Source organism: Dermacentor variabilis, chromosome 7 (genome assembly GCF_050947875.1).
Source record: "Dermacentor variabilis isolate Ectoservices chromosome 7, ASM5094787v1, whole genome shotgun sequence".
Lineage (NCBI taxonomy): Eukaryota > Metazoa > Arthropoda > Arachnida > Ixodida > Ixodidae > Dermacentor > Dermacentor variabilis.
In genome coordinates this window covers 139,162,845-139,174,176 of record NC_134574.1, presented here as the reverse complement: position 1 = coordinate 139,174,176, position 11,332 = coordinate 139,162,845, and the positions used below count along the sequence as shown (strand labels likewise).

The following is an 11,332-nucleotide window of genomic DNA, read 5'->3' as shown; positions in this document are numbered from 1 at the left end:
TAGCTTTATTTGGGAGATAACCGTGATTTCTTTGCGAGTGCCTAACTATTTTTGTGGGCCTGTCCCGAAGGTTGTGCAGTCTAACACGGTGGTAAAAACTGCACACTAGTACTGATACCATCGGTGGTACGGTATCATCATTCGGTGTACCACATGGTGGCAAGGGAAGCATGCTCACATTCTTACCTCATAACATTTAGCATTTTGAGACACTGTCATTTGAGGAGCTGCATGGGGTTCCGAATTGGTGATTGAGGAAGTGGCTCTCAAAGTACCGGCTGGCTGTCGTGTATGGGTAAGGCACAATGTTATCACTCGAAACCCATAGTGCAGCATAGTGCCACAAATAACCACCTCCCAAAGCATGCTAAACACATTCTTGGATAGCAACAAGGGTCGGTTCTTCATAAATTTTTGTTGCAATCAATCTCCATTGACTGCACAGGAATTGCACCCACAACCTTGCACTCCACGGCCCACTATGTTCTACACTGGGGCTAAAGGCAACTGCACCTTTGCGATGATGCTAAGACAACAGAGAAACTTGAGATCCAGTTTACCAATGTTCAATAACGGTGTTTCAGTGTCAAGAATGAGTTGCATTCTTGATACTTATTCTGAGTGCTAGGTGTTCATTGTCAGCCACAATGCAGGATTTGCAAACATAAATTTGGAGACTACTGACAAGCCTGCGTGACAATCCACTTGGAGCCGATGCCCATGTTTCCAGCTCATCACTAGCTGATGGGCAGGTGGCATCGACTCTAAGGTGCTCAACAGCCTGGTCTGCCATAACCAGCATACAATTGTGGTACCATCATATGTTAAGAGCAGCGATCAACAGCAGCAGTTAATTTTCATCAGTTCTTTCAGTTTTTTTCTCTGGCTAATGGTGTGCACATTAGCTGACAGCACATACGGCGTGAACCATTATGAGATTCAACTGTAGCACATTTTACATCAGGCTGGTTTGATGACAAAGTTGCCAGAGGCACACAGGTCACGAATGAAATGTGAATGTAATGCTCGTGACTTCTGCAAGCATCTTTTCTTACAACAGCAGCAATACTTTGGACCAGTTTCTTCAAACAAGCATGCTTATAAATGACCAGAAAAGAAGTGAATGTAGACATGACATGAACCTGTCAGCAACTGACCACTGTCTCCTTGAACGTTTCCAAACACATACCACTTAGCAGGGAACAGTTTGTTTTTCCCAGCCCTGCCATTCTCTTCAAAAAAAATTATGAGGTTTTCCATGCCAAAACCATGATTTGATTATCAGGCACGCCGGAGTGGGGGACTCCAGATCAGGTTTGACCACCTGGGGTTCTTCAACATGCACCTATATCTAAGTACACGGTGTTTTTGCATTTCGCCCCCATCGAAATGCGGCCACTGTGGCCACGACCTCATGCTTAGCAGCACAACACCAAAGCCACTGAGCAACCACGGTGGGTGCCTTTTTCTTCAACGCCTCAACTCAAGGTAGGGCAGTTCAATTGGCACGCTCCTGGGCTTGACGAGGTTCCAACACACACTGGTACGATGGCCGCAGCTGTGCTGCCATCTGGTGAACTTAAGCACACATACAATCGGGCTACATGCAGGTGGGCATTCAGCGCGTGCACTCTGCTCCACGGGCTTTTATTCCGTGTCCCACACCGCATATGCGTGCCACCACTAAAACTGCCGGTGCGTCGGTGACGCCAAGAACGGCAGCTCGAAGTATGTATGCTCTGCCAATGACACCTTTGCACGTGTCCGCGACACTGTGACATGGACGTGACGTCACGTGCATATGTCACATGTGCACAAGTGTCGCATGTGACAAATGTGACGTACAGCGACACCGTGACATCATGTGCATATGTCACGTGTGCACAAGTGTCAAATGTGACAAACGTGATGTACATGTGTCACATGTGGGTGCGATGTCTGTAATCTGCACACTCATTGACCCTTCAACTATTCTGCCGTGCTGGTGCTGCTCCCATTTTCCGTTCCTCAACCACGTGTGACATCATTGTGATCGACGGCCACCAGATTTTTGTAAGCAAAGCCAAGGGAACATTGTTGTTGTTGTTGTATGTGCTGTCTGACTGTGTTGCGCTTGTCAACTGGTTTCTTCATGCGTTGGACTGGGGATGTTAAAGGCTGACTGCAACAATATTTTGGAACACATAAAAATCCTAATTTATGATAGTGTAGACACAGAGAGGCCTTTGAGCAAAATATGCTTAAAATACAAGTGGATGTGTAACAAAAAGCTTGCGTAAATCAATGTTTTCAGACGAAAAGCTGGAAAAAAATAAAGAAAAGCCATTATTAGTAGTGCACAGAAATTACCAGGCACTGTAAAGGTTGAGAAGCAGTGTTGGTCATAACCAAGAGACGTTGAGCAAGCAACGCGCCTCAGCACCCAGGTGCAGTCAGTGCATGGTTCTGGGACCTGTTTCATATCCGCTTATCCCCAGGTGCCCCCGTTTTCTGCTAAGGTGCTGTTTAAAGTGCATTAAATAAAAAGCAGGTGATTAGTAGCTTTGTGGCTTTGCCACGATTACTTCAAAGGCATGCACTACTCATTGATAACCAATTCAACCGAAGTGAAATTTTGTTGCAGTTGACCTTTAATTCTGCGAGGCAGCTGTTATTACGTGTAGTGGATACAAAACGCCTTTGCGCTGTAAATGTAAAAGGTGCTACATTCACAAACAAAAAATATGCTGGCCAGCTTAACATTAAAACATTAACTATGGTGCATTGCAGCTCAAGCCTATGACTTGGAGCACCATGGTTTACAATCATACCACCAGTTTCTACTTGAGTGTGGCAATCGCAAAAGCAGCAGCGCCTGAAACATTTACAGTGTGAAATCTTTTGCTGATCAAAATGTGTGCAAGCAGAACCAAATTACCAAGCCGTGGCAATCACCAGAGAAAGTTTGTATGTACCTGACGAAAGAAACCTAAAAGCCACCACCCTTTCAATTAAAGTAGAGAACCTGGCAAAAAAAAGTGCTGATGCCTGAAAAAAAAAAAAGATAACATCTGTTTCTCACATATTTATCGACATGAGCATTGCAAGCAGAGAAATTATATAGCGAGTCACTATTTTGAAATGCCTCAACTTCTACAAAGTATATGACCAAGTACCGACCATTATAATAACACAGAGCGCACAAAAATTAATGTTTCGCACAGCATACCAAAGACATGTATTCTCAATAAAAGCAGAGAGGAAAAAAAAAGTGTTGTTGAATATGCGTGTAGTTGTCAATTTACCATTGGTGCATGCTTACGTGGTCTTTCACGGCTTTACAGCGTAGGACAAAAATTTGGAGGCTACATCCGTAGCCTGTGGAGCCTTTTGTGTGTCATAGTTAAAACTTCATTGACCTTGGTTGACAGCTTTACTGAAATCCAGTCTCTCTGTAGTCAAGTGGGATATTGACACACATGCTGGCATGTTTCATGTATGATAGCGGTGACCTTCACACTTTTGTGGTGGACTGTGCTTTTCACAATCACTGCGCATTTGCAGTTCTTAACCCAGATTACTCTTGGCTGCTTGCATGGACGAAGGTGCAATATGTGAAAACTTTCAGAAATCCAGCAGTAGTTGTGGTCAAGGTTGATCAAAATTGCGGAATGGCCTGCAGATAGGAACAAGGTTGCTAGGGAACATGATAAACCACGGAAACAAACCTTTCAAAACACGCACCTTGCATCTGAAAGGCTCTCGACTAGAGGCAGAAAGACACACAAACATAATTCAATACACCACACACATGTATTTGGAGCACCTCGGATGTGGTGAATTTACAGTAGCAAAGGAAGCAGTTCTGAAGTGCTCCCATGTTGCTGCAGTGTAGATAGGACTGATGGCCCGACTTGCAGTGGTCTCTTGCCGCAAGGAACGGTTGCCAAGGAAGCCATCCACACAGCACAGAGGTTTAGCGGTCAGCGACAACTAGACATAATAGCTTCGACACCTGCAATACAGACACAACAAGACATGGTTTTAGAAACGATTTTAAAGAAGACCGCACAAAGGTGTGTAGCTATGCAAATAATTGAAGTGAATGGTAAAGGCAAGCAGTCTCAATTTAGACCATTAGACTACCCTTTTAGAAGGCTATCAATGTTTGTTTTGTCCCGAAAGATCCCATAAAATCACTGAGTGATAATTCAGACAGCTTCATGGCACTGCCATTGGCCCTATAGACCGTTTTTTCGTAGGCGCCGCCATATTGCGAACGCAGTGGCGCCGCCTATGAGCAGCGCCATACTGGCTTGGGTGAAAGCGGTCTTTTGCATGGCAGGTATACGCTTGGCGGCAGTTTCTGGCGTTTGTTTTCGCGGTCGTGCGGTCTGTTTAGTATGACGTGCGTCTTCTACGTAGTAAACGGTTCTGTGAGACGTGCTGAAGTGGTTTAAGGCATCATGGCCGGAATTTTCTCTGGCGTTGAGGTGGACAGAACATGCAACGCGATGTGTGCGCGCATATTCGAGTCTGCAATCAGCCTCGGAGATGAATTGTGTATTTCTGAATGTTCCAGTCACTAATGTGACCTTATTGCAGTATTCTCTATTTCTAAGCTGCGGAAACATACGCGACGATCATAACCGCGTGATCGTGGGTACCGTTCTGCTACGATAGGAGCTGTGATGTTATACTTTGGCAAGCGTTCAAACTGTTCGCTGCAGGTTACATTGCGTGACTACTTGGTTCGATGGGTGAGGTTTCCGCACCTGAATAAAATAGTTTTGGCAAGTGATAGCAGCATACCTTACAGTCTGAACTACGCTTGTCCAGCAAAGGGACTGTTTACGAACTGCGCGAGCGTCCTAAGCAGTGGTAAGTGCTGGATTACATATATCTTTGTTCTATATACCGCATGGTCCAAGCATACCGCATCAGCGGTTATATATTTATAAACGTTGTGCGGCGTGACTATGCGAGGCCCTATTGCGGCGTTAGCCCGTTTTCTCTTGCTTTTTATAGAGAGAGGATTATCACCGAATTTCTTTTTCGGTTGTGTTTGTTCCGTTCACTATGACGCACTCACACGCATTACGGAAATTTTGTCCTCAAAAATAGGCATCGCATTCTTTTTATGCGATCCTTCATATATTATGGCTGTATGCAGGCAAAAAAGGCAATGCCGAAGCGCACAGCATACATATGTACCATGCTGGTTCACAAACCGCAGTGATCGCTGCGTTGAGCAGCGCCATCGGCCTCATGCAGGAAGGCTAGCGTAGACATATGGTAATTTGAAGCCTACTAGACTTGAAATGCGCGAGAACGATGCCGGTGCATCACAAATATTTGATTGCGCCTGCCGCTTAGATGTTTCGTGGTTGCCTTAGGTTGGCCGTGCACGAGCATGCGCTCTTATGTTTATGCTTTGCTCCCTACGCCAAGCGATCAGATATTGAGCAGATTTACCATTTCATGCTGCTAATACAGAGACACCGGGTTTCTTTGTTGAATTAAAACCGATATAAGTAAAATAGTTCACAACACATACACACACCGCGACTGATAATGTGCGTACACCGCGGCTTATAAAACGCGTCACATTTCTGCGCTCCCAAAAGATATTTCCGCCGACTGTAGCTACCGATGCACCGAAAGGCTTCCCTGACGACCTTATATGAACGGACACGGCGTAAATTTTACAAAATACCATCTAAAACATCTCAAAATCGCTCCGCAGCACGCGACAGCAATACTTTCAAGCAGCGCCGCGCCGGATCGCCCAAGCCAGAGAGGAGGAAAGGCTCTCCGCGCGCCCTATCCTCCTCGCCCGATGAAACGGTCTATAGACTTAATGTACGAGGTAGACAGAAAATCTGGACACCTTACAGCACGCCATGACTGCGAGCTAATTTGGCCGTCAAGTAGACTGAAAAGAGTGATAGCTTTGTTTTGATGCATCGTTGGTGCCTAGTTGATCTAGTTGTTGCTGGCTGAGCATAAACCACAGGAAAAGTAAAGCCGCCAGCTGCTGTAAAGGCTGTCTGCTGTGCAAGTTCTGCGCATCCAGCATTTGTTCCTCGTGTTAAATAGTAAAACAATCACTGCAGACTGATTTCTGTTGCTCTGAATCATCAAGCCGCTTCAAGTGACGCCAACTCCACCCTTGACATCTCCGTCAATGAGGGTGGTGATTATGTGCGGGAAGTACTGAACAATGACTGTTGTGAAGATACCCGCGATCATTTGGCTATCACTGTGGGTTATTGGTCATGACAGTATGTTGGACGGCGCAAGCATTAACTTGTGTCGCCGCCTGCTGGCAGCTGCAGAAAGCAGCATTTCAGGGAGCGTTGCCGCATGTTCCAGAAGAACGGGCAATATGTGGCAACCCTCTCTAGCATTTCAGGGAGCGTTGCCGCATGTTCCAGAAGAACGGGCAATATGTGGCAACCCTCTCTGACTGGCTGCTTTCTGTAGCTGCCAGCAGGCGGTGACACAAGTTAATGCTTGCACTGTCGAGGCAGCAGTTCACTTCTCCATAAACGAAGGCAACTTCGCACTTTTTTCTTAAAAACCAGGCAATTAACGGTGCCATGTGTTACACTGAATGACGTAGACTCCAAAATGCAATCTTTCTGCAAAATTTCAGCAGGAATGTTGCAGTGGTAAGCACAAAATCTTTTTTCTAACATGTTAAGTGAAATATGTATGTCTCTGTACTACATACATACATACATACATACATACGTGCATACATACTATCGGCGTCAAATGAAAGTTGAACAGTGGAGCGCGTGGACCAAGCATAAGTGAAGATATAGTGCGCGCCGTCCAGTCATCACCATTGACAGGCGCGCAATCTGTCGTGCTCGACTATATTTCCATTCTCTTGACACCCCCTCTAGCACTGTAGTAGACTGCCAGCTATTTGCTCTGTGCGTCACATTACCTGCCAAACTACACTTGATATTCTTAATCTTAAACAGAATGTCACTTATTCTGATCCATAATGCCTGCTTCCCGTCTTCTAATGCTCTGCCCATAATTTTTCGTTCCATCACTTGCTGAACAGTTTTTAGCGTCTTAAGCTTTGTTAGCCTCAAAAGTTGCAACCCCCTGTGTTAGCGCGACAGGTCCAGATGCCGAAAACAAGCTTTCAATGTTCTTGGCGTGGTCTCGTTTAGGGTCACACTCACTTTCAAAATCAATCTTCTCGGTGATGTTCTTGGTCTTGACAATTTCCTCCTGGTTGGCCACAAAAACCGAGCCGTTGCCCAGATCCTGCCAGCCGTTGCGCTGGATCCACATCTGCAGTTCCGGACCTGCAAAACAGAGCACAGTCAATTCACCATATCCGCAGCAAACAACACCACCGGACCTACTCACCAGTCACGTCAAGGAAGTCCGAGAGCAGGGACTTGTCGATGTGCTGGTAGGTCATGTTCACCACGTAGCAGACGACTGTGCACAGCCGATAGAGAACAGACAGGTCACATGACTCTAGCCAAATTTTTAATGGAAATGTAATTCTTTTAGAGAAGGACAGATACCAGAACTGTGCAACAAAGTAGTCTAGCATTTCTGCACATTTTGCAAGCAAAAATACAATCGACAATGGCGTGCAACCCAAACTGAAGTGTGGATGAAATGCTCTTCTGTACCTGAACCAGCAAAGAAGTACAATTCTGTTTTGGTTAGGTTAGGGCTAGATTTAAACTGAAACCAGTCGAGAGAACTGCTTCAAGCTGCTCTGGCAGGGAGCTATCAATCATTGCACCACGTCGCGCATGCTAATAAGTAACTCTTCAGAAACGACGACTTCATTGTTTCTGAACACGAAGTTGGTGAAGCAACGGGGGCAATAAAGGATTCTAACCAGCAAAAAGCACAAAGTGCGAGCGCCACTTGAAACTTACACTTTCTCACGGAGTCATTAAATCCACTGATGGTCTGCAACAGTGCCTTGCCCTTCACCGATTCCTGCAGTGGAGAAATGGTGCCACTCAAACAGCCTGCTGCCACAAACCAAAAACTACAAAATAGGAGGCGCACTGTTATAACTGTTTTGGCACATCATGCACTGGAGAGAATCTGTAGTGACAGTCACCACCTAGAAGCCAGAAAGAGATGATGTGCATACATCCAGCTTGCTTATCATCAGCAGAACTGAGAGCCTTATTGGAAAACATTTAATTCCAATACAAGATACTAAAATGTACTGAAAAATACCAAGAAATGTTTGGTTCCTCAAGAAGACATTATTGGTTTACAAAAATTTTCAGATTTTGCTTCTTTAGAAATGCCACTGAGGGACACTGTGCCCAACTAGCAGCTAGAATGATCTGTGCCACAGACAAATGGAAATATTCGTGAAGTAAATCATTGAAATATTTAGGTAATGGTGGCCGAAATTTCAGGTGCCGTCGTATACTGTTTATGTCGATGGAGTAGGTGGGGGGCCGTGGGTAGGGCTGAATATCTGAGCAGATCCAGAAAATCGGACTCTTCAAGTTTAGTTGGCGACTGTAAACATATTCTGTTAAAATTAGGGATGTCCCAAACTAAACACAATTAAAAAGTAATTGGTGTAACTGTGATAATCGTAAATGTTGGCAGGCATACACCAGCACCAAAGGTTAGCACCAAAGGCCAGCACCCACTCGCACAAATACATAAAAAGGCGTGATGACAAACCTACAAACTGAAAGAGTTTAAAAACAATCGCATGGCTAAGCAGCAACATGAAACAGATGCCAATGTCGCATCACAATACAGCTTCTGCCTTTATGAGACTTTTTTCTTATTATTCCAGAGTGCATGCTCCACTTACCCAAAATTTTTGGAAGTCACACATCTCGAGCAGGTAGTGCAAATGTAGTGCCAGCTGAATCTCTTTGTCTGAAAGCTGAAAAAAGAAATGTTAATATGATAATAAAAAAAAGGTTATAATTGCTTTTGCATGAGCACTATGTATGTAACAGAATATAGTCAAGTTCGAGGAATAGCAAGGAAGATGACACGTACAACTGTTCATACTAGATCTACTGAATGGAGCCCTGCTGCTACGAAGTGTGTGGGAGTGTCTTAAGCTCTCTGTAAATGGGGCTTTCAAGTTTGACGTGATGCCATCAAAATTTAGCTACCAGGGTGACTGTATAAAACTATGGAAGTGCAGTGCGATTATTGTAAGTCCTACTGTATGAAACAAATATAGCTTCTTGATGCCTATCACTTTTGTCACAGGCACCTTCCACTGCGCTCAATAATGCGGCGTTATCTCTGAACAAGAACTGACAGGTTGAAGTGCCTACATATTCAGTTCACCCTGCGCTGCTAGTTCCACTTCACCCCTGTTCAATTGAAGGAAATGTAAAAGACATTATTTAAGGTTCCAAATTTTCGAAAAATTTATCACTTTCTGCAAGTTGGATGCTACTACGAGCACGGCGCGCTCTACTAGACAACGCAGACGTGGTGTACTTCAAGCAGCATCAACTATTTGACGATTCACACAGCAAGCGCACACACATTCAGAGGAAATAAGGTACAGCACAGTCGACACGAACATCACGGAGCAGAAGGCGGTGTATCAAGGCAGCAAATAATAAGATCCAAGATGAGTGGTTTAATAAATGTTCTGTCACGAGCAGGCCAGATCGACAATGGCGTTTTGTTCAAACCGACCGCCACTTTCACCATACGGAAACCAAAAGGGTTCAGCGCTGCCATGTCACAAACATGCCGTACATGGTCTCGAAGGTAACATATCCGAGTGCAGACCTTTTCCTGGTCGATGAGACACTTGCAGAGCACGAAGTCCGTGTGGGGCAAGTTGGTGAGTGCCTTGAGGAGGATGGCGACGGCCACATCCTTGTTGAAGTTTACAGGGTTGAACTGGTAACTGCGAAATGTGGAAAGCGGCGGCAGGCCGCGTCGGCCAGCTGGAAACACATCCCAAAACGCCGCTACGCGCGGCTACACTCACAGCTTCAGCACTGCCAAGTTGGCCTCCAGATCGTAGACGTTTTCGCTAGCTTGAACTTGCACATACTGCTCGAGCCGGACCAGGTTCTCAGGGTTATACCTGCGAACGGTTTTGCACAAGTTAAGAAAAGGCCGCTACATGGGGATGTCCGAGCGATCGCGCCCCGGTTGAAAGAGCGCAACGCCACTTGCCTGTCGATGCCTTTCAGCATCTGCGCTACTTGGTGACGCATTGCTTCGGCGTGCGGCATACCGAGCGGCTGTAGCGGCTGTTTCGAATAGTCGGTACCGATAAAAGCCATTATTTCTGTCGATTATTAACACGTGGCTAACAAACTACGATCGCAGCCGTCGCGGATTCTTGACACACGGTCGCAGAAACCACGGCAAAGAGAGACCATGCAACGACAGTGGCGCCAACAATGTAGTTTAAAACGGCACAGTGGAAGAAGCAGAGTGACGATCGAGGCAGCTGTATTGCGGAAAACTATGTTAGATTGCTACTGCAGCACCCTGACAGGAAATAAAATCTGATCAATAAGTTGTCTTTTAATTACTTTGGAATATACCAAAAATTTGTGCAATAAATTTAAAATATTTTATTTAATATTAAAGTTGTTTGTGGTGCTATAACTTCTTATAAATGTAAAGATGTGACGCGGCGCTGTAAGCGCATTTCTTACAGAATTTCCGATGTCCACAAAGAGCGTGTGGCTCTATGTCACTAACCCACTAAACTTGCTATGCGGCATGTGTTGTAGATTGCAATTCGTGCTTTTGATGACTATAAACTGACGCCATTTTAAAATCAAGCTTGCTTGAAAAAGAAAAGTAACGCACAATTACTTTCTACTTCTGGCAAAAGTTCAATTTACCCTAACTTCGAAGCAGTGTGGCCAGGCGGTGGCCATTGCACAAACTCACGCATGACTACGTTTCGCAAAGCGACCGCTAAGTGGCAGCACCAGACGAAGCCCACTTTCTGGCAGGAAAATTGAATAAGGCTTCCTGTTCGAAGGGCCGTAATAAATAGACAGCATTTTGCTTCGCCGTTGCATGACCAGCGACTCCGCTTCGGGCACGTATTGGCTGTCTCTTTTTCTCACTTTGATTCTGTAACCATTGCCATCTCCCTCACATCTCACTTCTGTCCTTTCTTTAATCGTCCTTCTTTCTATGCGCTTCGCCTGTCCTTGCCTCTCATCCCATAGCCCTCACTCTCGTAATTTTGTATTCATTTGTATATTTATTTTCCGTTATCGACGGCTAGCGCTCGTGCGCAACAGATCTTACCTCTCTGCCATCAGGCCACCGAGCGCAGGTTCGCTTTCGTGCAAATAAATTACGCTTAGAATTACAA

At 45.2% G+C, this 11,332-nt stretch overlaps 1 protein-coding gene across 1 annotated transcript; it reads right to left on the bottom strand.

Moving 5' to 3' along the window:
* Positions 1 to 3,773: 3,773 nt before the first annotated feature.
* Positions 3,774 to 10,395, bottom strand: eIF3k (eukaryotic translation initiation factor 3 subunit k). The gene is made up of 8 exons (XM_075699397.1): positions 10,165 to 10,395; positions 9,974 to 10,072; positions 9,769 to 9,889; positions 8,819 to 8,893; positions 7,905 to 7,968; positions 7,375 to 7,449; positions 7,185 to 7,310; positions 3,774 to 3,994 (listed from the first exon to the last, which is right to left on the bottom strand). Exons 1-8 carry the CDS (start codon positions 10,272 to 10,274, stop codon positions 3,963 to 3,965), a joined length of 702 nt encoding a protein of 233 aa, XP_075555512.1. The 5' UTR covers positions 10,275 to 10,395; the 3' UTR covers positions 3,774 to 3,962.
* Positions 10,396 to 11,332: the final 937 nt, after the last annotated feature.